We start from the raw sequence: 17566 nt of genomic DNA, 5'->3' as shown, positions 1-17566 counted from the left end.
CTGACACTGACCTGCAATAACCCGCAGGAATTTCTCAATGCACACTTTCTTGACCCTATGATGGACTCCTGTTATCTGAGCATGCTCAAAAATGAAAACTTTTTGTATATTGTTTTGAGATGAGATCCATTATTTCATTCCTAATTTTTATTGCATTCAATTTCAATATATTTACACTCAACCCAGCCTGCCAGAAGTGGATCAACACACAAAACATACTTCCTGTACACTTTTTTTTATTTTATTTTTATTTTTTCATGGTTAAGTTATAACAAAACGTGTGTTTCTAAAATTCCCAATTCAGGCAGATAAGAAAATAAGCTTATGTGGTACATATGTTTCCTAATGTGCAGTCTTCCACGCTGCTACTTAACACATTCACACTTGGTGCAGTGTTCATTGGACTCATTTTGTCATGCATAGGTAAAACATCACATGAAAAAAGGTGTTAAAGGTACAAAACCACAGTGATCTGCCTCTGAATGTCCTTATGTAACTTGTCCTAGTAACTACTTTTCCTCATTTGAACTTTCTGTTTGATCTGTGCAAAAGAACTACCTAAATAGGTTGTGTGTGGGTGTGTGTGTGTGTGTGTGTGTGTGTGTGTGTTGAGGGAAGACGCGGAGGTAGAGACAGATGAATTGCAGTGTCAGGGGCAGACAGGACAGAGTGTGCCCTATTAAATTACTATATTTAATTCTCTAATTATGCAAGATGCTACTTAAAAAAAAAAAACAAAAAAAAAACACCAGATCACCACAGCAGGCACTCTGCTCTTGGTCCTTCTTTCTCTACACTGTAACAATGTCAGAAACTTCAGTAACAGTGACAATACTGGGCCTCATTCACCTCATTATAGTCATACATGTTCATGTCAAACACTATACTAACACTTCAAATGGCATCAATTATGTTAATTGGGAACCATGCCATCCAATAATCGGTGATTGATCATGCTATTTCTAGGCACAAAGTAGACCTATACCTGCCCCCTAGGCCTACTTGCACACTGATATATTTGCTGCTGCTTCAAGATGTTGTGGATCGTGCCCTGAGGAAGTCACGCACCTTCCAGGACCATGTGGATCTATTTGCAGAGAGTGACGAGCACCTCTGGGGATGCTTTAGGCTGCCAAGAGCTGTCCTCATGGAGCTTTGTAAAAGGTTGGAGCCAAGCACTGCCAAGCCACACCAGACAGTCTAACGCATGCAGGTACTCTCCACCTTGGCCACTGTGACATTTCAGAGGGAGATGGAGACAGGGTGGGCATATCACATGCATTCACGTGCCGCGGTCTCCCAAAATCAACTGGCCACACAACGCATGAAATTCCCCTAGACAGCAGAACAACAGGTCCCTGCCAAGAGTGGAAGTCCATCCTACTGCTGGTCTACCCAACGTCATCGGCACAATAGACCGCGTGTACATGAGCATTAAAGCACCATCTGCAGATCCGTTCCCATATTTCAACCACAGGCAATAATAACTTCATAAATATACAGCTCATCTGCGACTCCCAGAACCCGCCTCCCACTTCCCGGGAGGTGCACACGACTGCTACGTTTTACAAAACAGTTGTGTGTGTATGAGCTTCAAACAAGGATCTGCTGGAGCTGCTTGGCTCATTGGTACGTAACTGAGTAATTATACATTCCAGCAGCAGCGGGCTTGTATTCCTATAATGACTTGCTTTATCAAGGAATCGAGGATATGCCCTGGCCCCTTAGTTAGTGACACCACTAAGCAGGCAACCCTCAGACTCACCAGGAGGTGTCCTTCAATCAGCAGAACACACGCACTCGCTCCACTATCGTGCACACCATTGGCATCTTAAAAGGACGCTGGATGTGTTTGGACACAGCAGGTGGCAAGCCGCTTAGAAATTGTGTTTTATTCTTGCAAAAAAGATTACAGAGCCTACAGACTACTTCAGCCAAATTCATAATTCATCAATCATTAATCGGTATTTGGCTGGGTCGGCATGGAAGTACTGCTGCAGGAAGTTAGTGACTGCGAGGTGCCAAATAAATGAGAAAAATCAAACCAGCGTAGTGACCTTTTTCAGGGTTTCAATTATGCAACATTTGGTCTTTACTGCAAAAGCAAATGTTTAAATTTTGAATACAACCTGAGCATATAGGTAAGACACACATGGACATGTTGAATAAAAAAGAACACTTATTCACAAAAACAATCGGTTGTGTACTCTTCTCTGGATACAACGTTAACTGAATGAGTAACTTTTTTTGCCACTCTATATCAACTACTGACACTGATGACATCTCGCTTGCTGTCCTTATGAGGATTATGGGATTCATCATTATGAAAACACAGGTGCCAACGGTTCTGTCGAACAACACGTCATGAATCTGATGTAGATGTTTTCCTGAAGAACAAATAAAATAAGAAATGAAAATACAAATAAAAAACCTAAGAAGGTGTTGGTGAATGAGAATCATTGGTCGAGAGTTATACTATGAAAAGATCAATGATGGTGACTCAGGTCAAAATGGAGACACTATGAGGCTGTCCATACAGTGCAATGTTCTCATGAGACAATGACTCGTACGCTGACTTTCTGTGTCTCAATGTCAGGTAGCGCGCGTGTGTGTGCATGTGAGAGAAAGGGAGAGAGAGCAAGAGCGAGAGAGAGGGAGAGAAAGAGAAAGAGAGAGGGAGCGAGCACTTGTCTGAATTTTATATTTGGGTGTTCTTTTTGTCCTAAACTTCATTCGCACTATTGGGCCAGTCACTCAGACGTGACCACATTAATGTTCTGCTCAGCAGCCAACACACACACACACACACACACACACACACACACGGAGAGAGACATGCACACACACACACAGAGTTCATAAAATTGGGAAAAATTCACAGAGGCAAACCCCAGTGTGACATTTAACTTATTCTGTGGCCCAGTATATTTGCAGTGAGTGATCCTGTGAGAATCTGCTTCTACAATAGAATCTTATAATACTCGGATTCATATTAAAAGGAGCACATTGGGCTTTAGCTTAATTTCTACTAAGAATTTTCTGTAGACGTCAATGGAAAAAAATAAATAAAAAAATAAATAAAAATCTTCAGCGGTTCTCAATTGTTCTGTTTTCCAAGTCAAAGTTTTCCCCAGACACCGATTCTTAAAGCCGAGGCCAGGCTCCATTCTCACTCTTGAAACACATTGACTGTTCAAGGCCAGGCCCTGAACTACAAAGAAAACTTTCAAAGTGAATGCAGCTGCAGATTACATATATTACAACACTCTTTGGAGCATTGTGTACAGCTTCTTATGCCTGTCAGTTAACATTATAAATTCATCTTAATTAAACTGAAATCCACAATGCAGTGACTATATATATATATATATATTTTTTTTTTTTTTTTAAAGAGAACTCAAATTAGATAGTTTGTCAGTTTCCTTCACAATGTTTCTGCTGTGATTAAAACCATACGCCTCATTAAATAACGATTTTTGTTCTTCCTTGATTAAAAAAAATTTGGTTGATTTTGGAAAGATGAGGCACACAGCTAGATGTCAAACTAATAAAATCATTCCTGGTGGGTGCTTCTCCTTCACAGACTGAAATAAGATTATTAGAGTACAAAACATTTCCATTCAAGCAAGACGGGCAGAAGATATACTTCTGTGTTTTTGAGAATACAATATGAGCATCTATCCATTAATGTCAAGACTGTTGTGTGGAAAATAAGACCACTAAGACCAAGTCAAATCCTTATGGCCGCATAAAGGAATTCTGTCAGACAGGCTGTCACAGGCACGCAGGTAGGTATACGTCACCGCAGAGACGGACGGACATGAAAGCAGGCCGCCAGTCAGCCAACTAGGCAGGCCATCAGCTAGAAAGACTGGCAGGCAGTCGGTGCGGTCGGCAGGTGGCCAGGCGGGGATGTAAGTGGACAGCAAGAAAGGCAGACCAGCATTCAGACATATTGACTCCCTGGAAGTCAGGCAGACTGACAGGCGTGGAGACGGATAGATAGACAGACAGATAGACAGGGAATTATTTGACTGTGCCTTCCTGTGTGGTCAACAAAGGACCGAGGCAGGTGGCGTGACGTATGCCACTGATGACAAGCAGAGAAGGGGTAATAAGAAGTTTCAAAAGGTGACAGCTAGAAAAAAAATAAATAAATGAGGGAAAAGTTTTTAATGGAGACCAAACTTTTTTCTTTTTTTTTTACCCTTTAATTTTTGCATTGGGTGTAGGGCATAGCCTTATATTTTACAGAAAATTGTTACTTTTCATTAGCAAGTTTAACTTAGAAAGAAAAAAAAATGTGACTATTCCTGTAATTTATATGGTAAAAGATTGGGGCCTTTTAATTAAAGTGATGTTCCTTTCTCCTGGCCATTTCTGTTCAAGTATTGTCAAGTCATAATTACTACAGCAGCGAAAGGTCAGCGAACAATAAAACGTAACTTTGGGTCGTAATGAGCTGCTCGCACAGACGACCTATGGGTTCTTTTTTTTTTTGTTTTTTTTCCCCCGAGTTATTCTGCACATTAACCTCTCCCGCAGGAATGTGTGACGTGTTACTATAGGATTCAAAATATAACTCATTCTAATCTTTATGACGAAAACATTCATTGTGGTAGTTGTACCTTTTAATGTAGGCTTATATAAATAACTGTCATCCCTCCGCTGCGTATGGGAGCATCTCCTGCCTCTTTTCATTGCAGGGTGCAGCTGTGGTTGAGCAGTATTGACAGCCATTTCCTCCCTCGCTGGTTGCCGTGCTATTTGCTGTCCATGATGACAGAGTTGTCACTGACGTCCCTTCATCATGCAGTGATGACCTTAAAATGTCACTGATGACTGAGTTGGCTTTAATGTCAGTTGCCACATCCAGACATCTCAGTTAAACGGTTTAACTGCACTTTTCCTGCTATTTTTTATTTTTATTTTTATTATAAATATTACAATCAAGTGATAAATCTGAATATCTCACCTAAGAGTGGGGAGGAGATTGTTCCATCTTTTGTGGCCTCAGGTTTGCCCGTCTTCTGAACTAACCCATATGATCTTGCACAACTATCTCCGATAGTGCTCAGCCCAAACGGCCGATATGCCAATAACAAAAACAATTCACAGAAGCTCTTTCCGATCTGCTGTCACCACGGTTAGTGTTTACAGGAGAAACGACCCGGTTGTGGTTATGAAAAGATCGTGCTTAAAAGAAACTGTTGAGTGTTGATAGGATATTGGACACGTGTATTTATTTATTGCTTTACTGCATTAATTATTCAATAATGGCGGTAATTCAAAACTGTGCAATTAAACTCCTCGTGACTTGAGCTGTTTATGTTATACCAATACTTTTTATGTCACTCACTCCAAGGCCCTTTTGTTCTGCCGTGATCTCTGAAGGATAATCTCTGGGTTACTATACTGCTTTCGTTGTGACATACTCCGGGCCAATCCGTGTCCGGCGAGTTGAATGAAGGGTTTGTCGTGGCCTCATGTCAGTCTGTCTGACATTAGCTGACAGGCTGAAGGGGTGAATGATGGCTTTTCATAAAGAAGAATGGCAGTTTTACAGACCACCAGCTGCTCCTAAACACTCTTCTCTAACCTCCCATCCACTGCTTATGTGCAGTATATTCTTCTGTGTATGGGCTAAGGCTTAGGTTGTGTGTATTTGCATCGTATTACAATGTAAACTAATCTGTAATTATGAATTTATGAATTATTACTGTAGAAATGTATACATTTGTTCCTTTTATTGTAGAATTATGTAGGTAGATGGATCTGGGACACATGCAGTGTCATTGATTCTGCACTGATATGAATTAAAAAATATTAATAGAAAGGTCTCCTGACCCCCATAAAACAACATGTAGGACGGCAACAACAGGACAGATTCATTTATTTCCTATATGCCCAGATGATGAGAGCCTCCCCTGAGCTCATCATTTAGGCTAGCCTATTTTCATCCATCATGATATGATAAAAGTTTACCTGTCTAATGCTACAGCTGGAACATTTTAGAAATAGTCCTAAATGTCAGCGCAGTCTGTTTGTGGGGTGAGGGGACCACCGGGAGCGTTGAGCCGCTCCCATGGGTGCCCCTGCGGAAAGATTTATTTCCCATAAATGGTCACAGTGAGAGATCACATTGCACACCCTTATACAACCAAATATGTCATATAAATCTATGTAAACAGTTTCATAATGTCAGGGTTTAGTCATCGGTCATGAGTTTAGTTGCTCCCTCATGCTCAACTGTTGAAGGATCTCCTAAGAAATGTCAAACAAGCTTTAGGCTATTAGACAACAGCTCCTTTCCACACTTTTCACATGTTAAGTATCCTCTCTATAAAGCTACCCTGACTGTAAGACTGTAAGTATTCCAGCAGCCCTAGCTAAGCCTGACTTCACTGTAATGATGCCTCAAAGTGGCAACATCTCAGGTTGTGTGTTATAATCAGAGAGATTTCAACTTTCCACTGCAATCAGCCCCCCTCCTTGCAGAGCTGCGTTAACTGGAATTCGTGATGGTGTCTGGAGTTGCTTGTGAGCTCATGGCTCGACTTGCTGTTCACAACACGGGCTTGTGTTGCCCGCTGGAGGCGAGGCGGGGGAAGGCACGCAAACGGAAGGGAAAGATGAAGCGCTCCGTATTTCCCTGCCTCTCCCCCGCTCGCTGTAGATAGTCGCGGCCACCCTCTTCGTCTCCACAGCAGAGCGAGGAGGTATCGGCAGCGTAAGAGGAAGGGAGGGGGGGCAACTCCACGTTCTGCTTGCCCAACTGCAGCCGAGTAAATTACCCACAATAAAGGGATTGAGTATCATTGTGATTATTATTGCATGAATCTCAATAATAATATAAAAAAATGAAGATCATGGGGAGAGAGAGAGAGAGAGAGAGAGAGAGAGAGAGAATGAGAGAAAGAGCGAGAGAGAGAGAGAGAAAGAGAGAGAGAGAGAGAGAGAGAGAGAGTCGTCTTCCGTCCTGACTGTCATCTACAGGTCTGGAAGTCTCACCCACACGGCGCGGCGCGCTCCCTGACTCTTATTTATTTATTTCCCCTTGATGCGCGCCCCCTCTGCGAAAGCCAGAGCGCTCTCACTCTCTCCTCTCCTCACTTCGTTTCCTCTCCTCCTCTCGACAGCATCCAGAACTATAGCGCAACCGTCCCCATCACTCTTTTTCCTCCCCTCCTCCTCTCTCTCTCACTGCCAGATCTCTCTCCTCTGCGTCTCTCACCCCTTCGCCCTCCCTCCCCCGCCTCACCCGCACTCCATCTCCACAGCTCAGTCCCTCACTCCTCTGACGCACGGCAGAGAAACGGACCCGAAGAAAGAAAGACAAAAAAAAAAAAGAAAGAAAGACAATCAGCAGCTGACCCAACCGCCGATATGATCCACAGACTCTTGCTATTGCTGCACCGACCAGAGGCACGGTCCTGAAGCCGAGAGGAGAACACTCTCACCCGGCTGCACTGCTGTTGAGCGCTCGCCCGGGAGGCAGCGGCGGCAGCGGCGGCGGCTGAGGAGAAGGAGGAGGAGTAGGAGGAGGAGGAGGAGGAGAGGGGAGGAAGAGGAAGCGGACGGGCACAAGTCGAGGACTTGCATTTTAAGCAAACTGCTTAGAAAAAAATAAGAGACGAGAAAGAAGGAGAGAGAGAGAGAGAAAGAGAGAGAGTCAGAGTCATCGGAGAGCGAGAGTGGGAGAGATTGCATTCCTATCACGTCTTCATTTCTCCCCTCTCCTCTCTTTTGCTTCAGCCACTGAGAGTGAGGGAGAGAGAGAGAGAGAGAGAAAGAGAGAGAGGGGGGGAGAAGAAAGAGAGAAAGAGAAAACGAGCAAGAGAGAGATCTAACAAGATTCAAACTAGTGGTCTTTTTTTCCCCGATGCTTTCCAATCGCAGAACGAAACTAAGGTGAGTGGTTGCTTGCCTGCGTGTGAGTGTATCTTAAGGGGAATTTATGCAGATGGGCGCATGAGTGTGTGCGCGTGTGTGATTATATGCTTATTGGTGTCTGCATAGCCATGGACTTCAAAAAGGGACAAGCAGCTCTCTTCATATATCGAGGACAAGGGATCGTAGGCATGCAGTCGACTGATCAATAGTCGTTTGTTTTTTGTTTTTTTATCCGCCGTTTTCCTGCCAATGTCACGACGAAAGGCTACTGCATTATGCTTGGCATGTATTTCAATAAACGCTCTGCTCTCTCCGCTGTTATTGACAGCGAGGTTATTTTGGGGGGTATTTCAGTAGATACCAGCAGGATTCTCACCGTTTTGGCCACATAGCAGCTTGTTACACATTATCGTAAGTTAAGTTTAATATCAATTCAAGATTAGGATCTTTTAATAGGTTGTTTTTTTTTTTGTTTTTGTTTTTTTTTATGAAAATATCACTGACGACTGACAGCACTTTTAATTCACGTAAGTATAAGCTACGGAGCTGTAGAGAATCTCACCCAGCTTCGCGTTTGAATCCATGGCTCATTCACATGCGCATCTCTTCCCCTCCTCTCTCCCTCAGTGCCCTGCTCTCTCTTTCTATCTCTCCCTCTCCGTTTGCTCCTGTTTCTCTCTAACGGCTTGGTCACCCCCTCTATTTCTCGCTCTCTTCCTCACAGCCCGGCATCGGACGGTGAGCGGGACGCACCGGGCAACAACAGGACACGCCGCAGGAGGATATGTGAAGTTGGAATCCCACTAAACTAAGTACGTATACCCCCGAATTGATATACCCCAAGGGAATATAATATGGCACGAATTGTTTGTTTTTTTTAATTGATTTAATTTTCATTAATACTTTTTTGACATCGCATCTATGCTCTTTTGATCTCAAACATGGAAGCGGAATCAATAAAACCCTGGAGGATTACGCATGGAGGGGGAAATTAAAAACAGTCAATTTTGCAGCGAGGAGATCGTGTTCAAGGATCTTTCTTTTTCTTCCCTGGTGCGTTTTTCCTGTCACGTCTTTTTTTGGGGGATTATTTCCTATATCCTTTTTTTCCTCCTTTTTTTCCTTTTTCCCTATCGCTTGGCTTTTGGTTTCAGCATCATGGACAGCGGCTCTGCTCCGGCAGACGGTCCCAGCGCATCTCATCTGGATTTCCAGCACCCAGTTGGAATGGACATAGCTCTCACTCTGTGTGCGTGTGTGCGTGCGTGTGTGAAAAGTCACAACCTACAGAAAAGATATTCAGAGGCTATGTGCACGCCTGTGTGTGTATGTGTCTGACTTTTACCCACTGAACACCATGGAGATACTGGACGGAATCTTCTATCAGCCTTTCTTTTTCATTTTTTTTTAATCAAAGCAAAAAAATGAGGCGCTTATTATCGTAATCAATATTATTATTACTTTTTGTCATTCCCGCTTTCTTTCTTTATGATGTTATCATTTTTGTAGGCCGGATCTACTCAATCACATCCTCAGAACTGAGCTTCGCCCACTGCGCTTTTCACTTGCGCCGTTTCTCGTCTAATCCTCAAATGGCATCATCACCTGGAAAGCCAGTATAAATTGTAGTGATTGATTTTTAGTTTTTTTCTTTCCTTTTTTTGTTTTTGTTTGTTTTGTTTTTGTTTGTTTTTTTGGTGGGAGGGGGGTTGCAGGTTCAGTAACAATGAATAAATCCGACACGTTTCCCTATACTATGGGTTTATCTGTGGGGATTTAATCCAAGAAAACGACGAGGGAAAATAACCTAAAATCTGCCATACTCTGCATATCAGAATCATTGGAACTGTTGGATTATTTTCCTTTTTTCCTCCTTATTTTTGACATCTTCACACTCCTAAATTCAAGTCATTGCATTTTCTACAGCCTTAGTGGTACTGGTTACATAATATTTACCTGTTCATTTTTATCAAATTTCCATGACTCATAGTCGAGAATATATAAATATGCTGAGACTCGATTTAACGAGATGGATTCTCAGCAAGTCCCTCAACAGTCCTCATCTCGTCCCACTAATGGTCACCAAGCTGACACCTATTCCATGCCCGTCCTCTTCCTGCCTTAGACCATCATGCACCTACTCTAATTTCCACCGCGCATTTCTGGACTCATTTACGGAAAGAGGGATTGAGGTCCCTGTTATGTAACACATACAGCAGAGGGACTGTCTCCCCTTACCAGTAACCTCACCCACCTGCTGTTTCTTTCGTTTAACCATAGCAATAAGCATCTCTAGGGTGATTTACTGCGACCTTACCATCATTTCTGCTGAATAATAAATTATATTTCCACTTTACAGTGACAGAACATGTCTGAGGGTAGAGATTTGTTTGTGTTGCTGGGTATCATTACCCATCCAAGTGTGTCGGGCTCATATTTTGTTTGAAATACCCAGCAGAACTGCAACATCTAAAGTAGTCTCAGATGTAATTCTATTATTAATTGGTATTCATTTCAAAGCTGTCTTCCATTCTACTGAAACTAATGCACCCTTCCTCTCTCTTTCCTCGCTCCTCTCTGCCTGCCTCTCTCACCTCAAACTTCGCTTTGTGAGGGTGTGTGTGCACCTGCGTGTGTGTGTCATCACTACCCTCATCCCCTCCCTCCTTCCCATTATCTCTCTGTTCTCTGTTGCAGTGCTGTGAAGTGGCTCTGTCCCTGGAGCCGAGACTTCATCCCCTTGGTGTCAGCGAGGATGCTGTGGGTTACCTTGCTGAGCACCATAGCCTTAGGATGGACCACCCCAATCCCACTACTAGAGGACTCCGAGGAGATCGACGAGCCCTGCTTCGAGCCTTGCTACTGCGAAGTCAAAGAGGGCATCTTCCACGTCCACTGTGACAGTAAAGGATTTACAAATGTCAGCCAGATCTCACAGATATGGAGTCGGCCCTTCAAGCTCAACCTGCAGAGAAACTCCATGAGGAAGCTTTACTTTAACAGCTTCCTCCATCTCAACAATGCCATATCCATTAATCTGGGTAATAACGCCTTGCAAGATATCCATGCTGGGGCGTTCAATGGCTTAGGAATACTCAAACGGCTGTTCCTACACGAAAACAAACTAGAAGTTTTTCGGAATGACACTTTTCTGGGTTTGGAGAGTTTAGAGTATCTCCAGGCGGACTACAATGTTATCAAAAGGATTGAAAGTGGTGCATTCAGGCACCTTCACAAATTGAGAGTGCTCATACTGAATGACAATCTGATCCCCGTGCTCCCAAATTATCTTTTCCGGTCTGTGTCACTCACACATCTGGACCTGAGAGGAAACAGACTAAAGACATTGCCGTATAAGGGGACGCTGGAGTATGTTGGGAGGAGCTTAATGGAAATCCAGCTGGAGGAGAACCCCTGGAACTGTGTGTGTGAGATTGTCCAGTTAAAAACATGGCTGGAGAGAATCCCTTATACAGCTTTGGTAGGTGAGATCACATGTGAGTACCCATTCCACTTACATGGGAAAGACTTAAGGGAAATCAAGCGGAGTGAGCTCTGTCCGCTACTCTCCGATGCAGAGATTGAAGCCAAGCTGGGAATTCCCCGGGTCCCATTTAGCAATGAGAACACATGGCCTACTAAACCTTCCTCCATGCTCTCTTCCTTTCACAACACAGCATCTTCTGTGGAGTACAAGGAAAGAGTTGTCAAGCCTACCAAACGACCTCGGCCCACAAAGAACCCCCCAACCCCTCGTAGCATCTATCCAGGCATCAACCAACCCCCTATTGCTGGCTACCAAACAAGGCCTCCCATCCCCATAATTTGTCCAGCTGGATGTATTTGCAACCTTCACATCAATGACCTGGGGCTAACAGTGAACTGTAAAGAAAAAGGCTTTCACAACATCTCTGAGCTCCTTCCTCGGCCGCTCAATGCCAAGAAATTGTACCTCAGTGGGAACCTAATACAGAAAATCTACCGTTCTGATTTCTGGAATTTCTCAAGTTTGGATTTACTGCATTTAGGAAATAATCGGATATCCTACGTCCAAGAGGGCGCCTTCATTAACCTGCCAAACTTGAAAAGTTTATATCTGAATGGGAATGACATTGAAAGGCTCACACCTGGGATGTTCCGCGGTCTTCAGATGTTGAGTTATCTTTACTTTGAGTATAATGTCATACGTGAGATACAACCTAACTCCTTCTCCCTAATGCCAAATCTCCAGCTGGTTTTCCTCAATGACAATCTGTTACGCTCCCTCCCCACTGACGCCTTTGCTGGCACCAACCTTGCACGACTCAACCTCCGTAACAACTACTTCTTTTCCCTGCCTGTACGTGGTGTTCTGGAGCATCTGACCTCCATCGTCCAGATTGATCTCCATCAGAACCCCTGGGACTGCTCCTGTGATATCATCCCCCTGAAACAGTGGCTGGAAAAGCTCTCCTCTGTCATCGTGGTTGGAGATGTCATCTGCAAGACACCTGAGTTTGCTTTTGGGAAGGATCTGCGTTCACTGGACGTTGAGGTCATCTGCCCTGAGCTTAAGTACTCTCCTTCGCCAGCTCTGCCAGGTGGGGATGACCTCACTACGGGCAGCTCTGACATGGGAGAGGCAAGTGGGAGAGGAGCTGTCCCACTCTCTGTCCTCATCCTCAGTCTACTCATCCTCTTCATTGCTGCTGTGTTTGTGGCTGCCGGGCTTTTCGCTTTTGTTCTCCGACGCAGGAAGAAGCTGCCCTTCCGGAAACGTTCTGAGGTAGATCTGACAGGGATCCAGATGCAGTGCAGGATTTTTGAGGACCCACCAAGGCAGAGTAGTGCCGGTAACACTGGCACACCGGAGAAACCAACACCCAGTATGCACACACACACTCACACTAGTCACACACATGCCCATGGTCACGTTTATGATTACATCCCCCACCCTGTGACTCAGATGTGTAATAACCCCATCTATAAGCCGAGAGAGGGGGAGATAGCAGAGGAAGACAGAGCGCAGTTTTCAGAGAAGAAAGACAATGGCAGCAGTAGCAACAGTAACTACAGAACCTTGTTAGAGAAAGAGAGAGAATGGACCCTGGCCGTCTCCAACTCTCAACTCAACACCATCGTCACAGTCAACCACACCACGGCTGACATGGCAGGATTTCATGAGAATGGAGGGCTCTGCCCTACAGTGATTGACAGTCAGAGGCCCACGCCGACAGTGGGCTTTGTAGACTGTTTGTATGGGACAGTACCCAAACTAAAGGACATGCATGTGGCGCATGCGCACCCACCAGGCATGCAGTACCCCGATTTGCAGCAGGATGCACGGCTGAAGGAGACATTGCTTTTCACGGCGGGGAAAGGCTGCTACCCCGACCCGTCCCAAAGCGATTACCTCGAGTTAAGGGCCAAACTTCAAACCAAGCCGGATTACCTCGAAGTCTTGGAAAAATCTTACCGGTTTTAACATCTCTAGCCCACGGAGAAAAAACAACAACAACATTAAAAAAAAAAAACAAATCACAAAGTCGACACATTCACTTTGCCACCCTCAAAACAAAAACCACCCAAAACCAATAGTGAAAAATAAACTTGAAAAAGCAGCATGATATAAAATAAAATATTATATTACAGTTACAACAACGTTTCCCCCCCAAATCACTTTGGAGGAGAGGCCATTCTCAGATATTTCAATGAAGTGCCTTTTTTTCAGAGTAGCCAGCAAAGTCAACAGCCGTTATTTTTATAATATATAAATATCTCTATATGCCCAAGAGAGAGCAAAAGAGGAACAAGAGGGGCACCGGGGAATAAAACATACAAAACATCCTAAAATACATCTGTCACTAAAACCCCTTTTTATGGAGTTACCATGATGTGCAAGATACACGGGAGCTGGACGTCTCCCTGACTTGGTGGTTTCCTTTCTGTCTCTTTTACCCCTGACTAGGATGTACAAACACCCGGAGGCCGTGCACATAAAGTTTGCAGGAAATGATCGAAAGAGAGAGAGAAAAAAATACATATATAAAATGAACTGCAGTTTGCTGCATGCACTCGCTTCAGTGCAGGAAGCGAGGGGATTTACTCAGAACTATCACATCACATTATGAACAGAGATACTGCAACGCATTTACAGTTCAGTGTTCTATTTAATTTTTATATCTTATTAATATGGTTATTACTATTAATGAGGACTTCTGTCTATATCAGGGTGCTTCTCGTAAAAAGGACGCGCCGACGCACGGATGGTAAAACATTTGTGAATATTATTATAAGACAATACTCAAGGTTTTCTGGATATTTCCACGCACTTTGTTAAGAACCCCCCCTTCCCTCCCCCTCCATTGCTTCTGGATTCCCCATTGTCACCCACTAACGGCTTTGTAGGAGGCACTTTTAATGTTTTCTCTCTCACAAAGATTTGAAGAAAAATGTGCATATATTTATTCTGTAATTTCAGTGAAGAATTTAATTGTAAAGGTAATGTTAAATCAATGTATAGTGATTATGCGTCTGGTATAGCCTTCTTAATAAAAACAAAGTCTTCAATCAAATGATGAAGGGGTTGATGCCACGGGAACCTGTGTTTGGAGCGCTACAGACAGGCTGTGCATTTGATGTCTTGTTAAAATGGCATGTTTAGGATGTGGCCAACCATCATGCGATAATGCTCCTGGAGATGGAAGAATAGCTACTGAACCAATAGAGTGCTAGACAGAAATGTAGTGGAGGGCAATAACATTGAAATTTACTTCAGCTCCTCATTATTTTCAGATTAGCACCAAATCAAATAATAGAGTGAGGAGTGATGACGGGGCGAACAGAAAGTTATTTTTCTGGAAAATATAATAGTTTTTTTTTTTCTGTCTATTGGTAGTTTTTCTATGATCTTCAGCTGCTGGATGTCATAGCATGCAATTTGTATCTGCCACTACATTATTGGTGTCAACTGAAGGTAAAAGACACACAAAACGCAATGCCAGAGCAAGTCAAGTGAATGCTGCTGGTTCTGAAGTGGATGATAAGAGAGGATATACCAAATCAGTGAAGCAAGCTGTGATTTTCATTATCTTAACGGGTACTGCTGATTTAGGCTAATAAACAGTAATTGAGAGGGTGAGTGAAAACGTGATTGGAAGTAGCTCTTTGCAGTTGCGCATCTAATTTCTGACTCCCTCTAAAGCAGCAGTGTGGGTCCACTCCACTGGGGGGCGATAAAAAGGCTCTCAGACCCATTAGGCATTTAGCAGGCTGGATGCATTTATAATGTAATGCACAATTTGTTTATGCTAAGAGGTCACCAAGTCTCATATTCAGTATGAATTATTTTCAGAATATCTATATATAAAACTTACATCTGGTATAAGATCATTTTATTCATTTCATCTGTTCTGTCCTTATTTTTAACTAATTATCTTGAAAATGGCAGAATAAAGCAGGTAATTGTAGCTGTGTCAACAAAATCACTTTTCTTTTTTTTTTGAAGAGAACAATCTAAAAAGATCAGTGTTTTTACATATTGGTATTTTTTATTTTTGTTCAGGATTGTTGATCACTGACATTTTGTGCATTGAAATTCCCAGTGGTACAGTGGTAACTTAATTTTCAATTGTCTCCTCCACAGCAGCCATCATCTGCTAATCTTTTTGCTGTGGCATTTTTCATATTTCATCTTTCCCTATCCTAGCCTGATTCTGTTTTGGGACCAAATAGTACAAACAGGCAAAAAAAAAAAAAAAAGGTTGAAGCAGCTGTGGAGTAAATATGGTATTCACAGTACACATCATCATCACAAGGTGAAATTTTTAATTTGGGAAAAATACGATGCAAATCTTGATGTCTATAAATTTGTGATTATCTATGAAAAGGAGGTTGCATTTCTGTTTTGTTTTAAAATGGGCATGATATGCAAATTTGCTTTGATTTCAATAGGTTTACTAGGAGTGGTGATCCTCAGTTGTAATTGGGTGTTATAGTTTCTCATATGTGTCAGCGTACACTAAGTGAAAGATATGTAGCAAACCACATACTTCCCTGTTAAATGGGAAGGCCCTTAGCTAGTCTAGTCATCTCCAGTATAGATCATCAATGATCCGGTCTTCAAGCTTATAATACAGAACATATTACCTTGTGTTGTATTCATTGTTTGTTTTTTTTTTTTTTATAGTTATTGTTGCTCAAATAAGTGAAGTTCACCCTCATATAAAGCCTTTGTAAGCATGGTATAGCATTACGTCAAGGCTCTTTGTTTTCTACTCACAGAAAGTTTCACACTGCTGTACCCCCATGCTCTGCTGCCCCGCTTCATTTGTCTGCTCTTTTTTTTTTTTTTTTTTTTTTTTTAAACTTTCTCACTTATACACTGACACACACATACGGACATGTACACACACACACACACACACACACACACATATATATATTTATATATATATATATATATATATATATATATAAAGCGTTCCTTTCCCTGACCAAGAGGTTAGACTATATGGTCAGCATTTTCAGTGTGCACTCAGTTTGATTAAAAACATAATGCATTACTCTGTTAACCCCAACCCTCACCATCACCCCCAACTCCCCAAATGAATAAATAAATAAAGTTTTGGGATCATTGATGATTTTGCTATAGTCCCATATCTTGGCAACCTTTTATCCTCTACCCCTCCCCGTCACCCAGCCACGATAATATTTCACAAATGAGTGCTGGGCTTTGTCCCGTTATACCATGCTGAGTGGTTTCATCCCAATAAATCCTCTTGTTATCCTGCACTAATATCTCCAAGTGATTTCATACTTTGGGCGAAATGTTAGATACAGGCAACTGAAGGGATTGAAGGTTGGCTAAATGTTTCCTTTTTGTATGAATATGTAAACATGCACCGCTTGTTTGAATCTGCCTCTGTTGTGCCAGTGATATTTGAATTTCACAGTGGAGTTAACCTTTCCTACAACATCTCTCTTGAGGTTTGTACGTTGGCAAGACTTCAGCACGGTAAAAGCGCGTGTCTTTCTTTCTGTCCTTGGTTTTCTCTGTCTCTGTCCTCCCAAGGTTTTCTTTTTTATGTTTTTCTCTCTCTCTCTCTGTATTGTCTACTTGCAGTTTGACTGTCTCTGTGGCCCTAATGCTGAATTTGCATCGTGACATATCGTGTTGCTGTATTCTTCCACTGGGCTTTGGCTGGTGTTATAGATTCCCTTATGCATAGGTCAGCTCAGCTTCCCGAAATCTTGATTCTAACCATTGTAACCACTTCAGATACAAGTGAGTTAAAAGAGCAATTCCTTATAGACGTTGCCCGTCTTTGCACTTATGGTTTCATTTGTCTCAATTTTTAATCCGGCGGATGTCCTGTAACTTCTGTAGAAACAGAATGTCTATCATGGTTTATTTGCACTCATGTCTTCAACCTTTACTATCCTATACTTGCATTATCTGAATGAAACCCAAAGACTTTAAATAGTTTTGTAATGCATCTCCCAAAACTTGTTAAGGTATATTTTGCGCTGGATTGATTGGCGGTTGATGGATTGAGTCCTGGCACAGTAACACTGATCAAGCGACACTGACAATAACTTGCCATGCTGTAAATGTTCTGTGAGACTCTTCTTGGAATTGGAATTGGTTTTGCTCTCTGTGTAGTCGTATTTAATTGTAAGAATGCTTGGCACA

At 42.6% G+C, this 17566-nt stretch overlaps 1 protein-coding gene across 1 annotated transcript; it reads left to right on the top strand.

The window, feature by feature from the left end:
• Positions 1-6893: 6893 nt before the first annotated feature.
• slitrk3a (SLIT and NTRK-like family, member 3a) lies at positions 6894-16665 on the top strand. The gene is made up of 3 exons (XM_056374390.1): positions 6894-7911; positions 8618-8705; positions 10591-16665. Exon 3 carries the CDS (start codon positions 10649-10651, stop codon positions 13355-13357), a length of 2709 nt encoding a protein of 902 aa, XP_056230365.1. The 5' UTR covers positions 6894-7911; positions 8618-8705; positions 10591-10648; the 3' UTR covers positions 13358-16665.
• The last annotated feature ends 901 nt before the right edge of the window (positions 16666-17566 follow it).

Source organism: Seriola aureovittata, chromosome 4 (genome assembly GCF_021018895.1).
Source record: "Seriola aureovittata isolate HTS-2021-v1 ecotype China chromosome 4, ASM2101889v1, whole genome shotgun sequence".
NCBI lineage: Eukaryota > Metazoa > Chordata > Actinopteri > Carangiformes > Carangidae > Seriola > Seriola aureovittata.
Note: the sequence above shows the minus strand (reverse complement) of the source record. Positions and strands in the feature narration are given on the sequence as shown.

What these genes read in the sequence shown, in the direction of transcription:
- slitrk3a (XM_056374390.1), top strand. Translation starts at nt 10,649, where the DNA reads ATGCTGTGGGTTACCTTGCTGAGCACCATAGCCTTAGGATGGACCACC.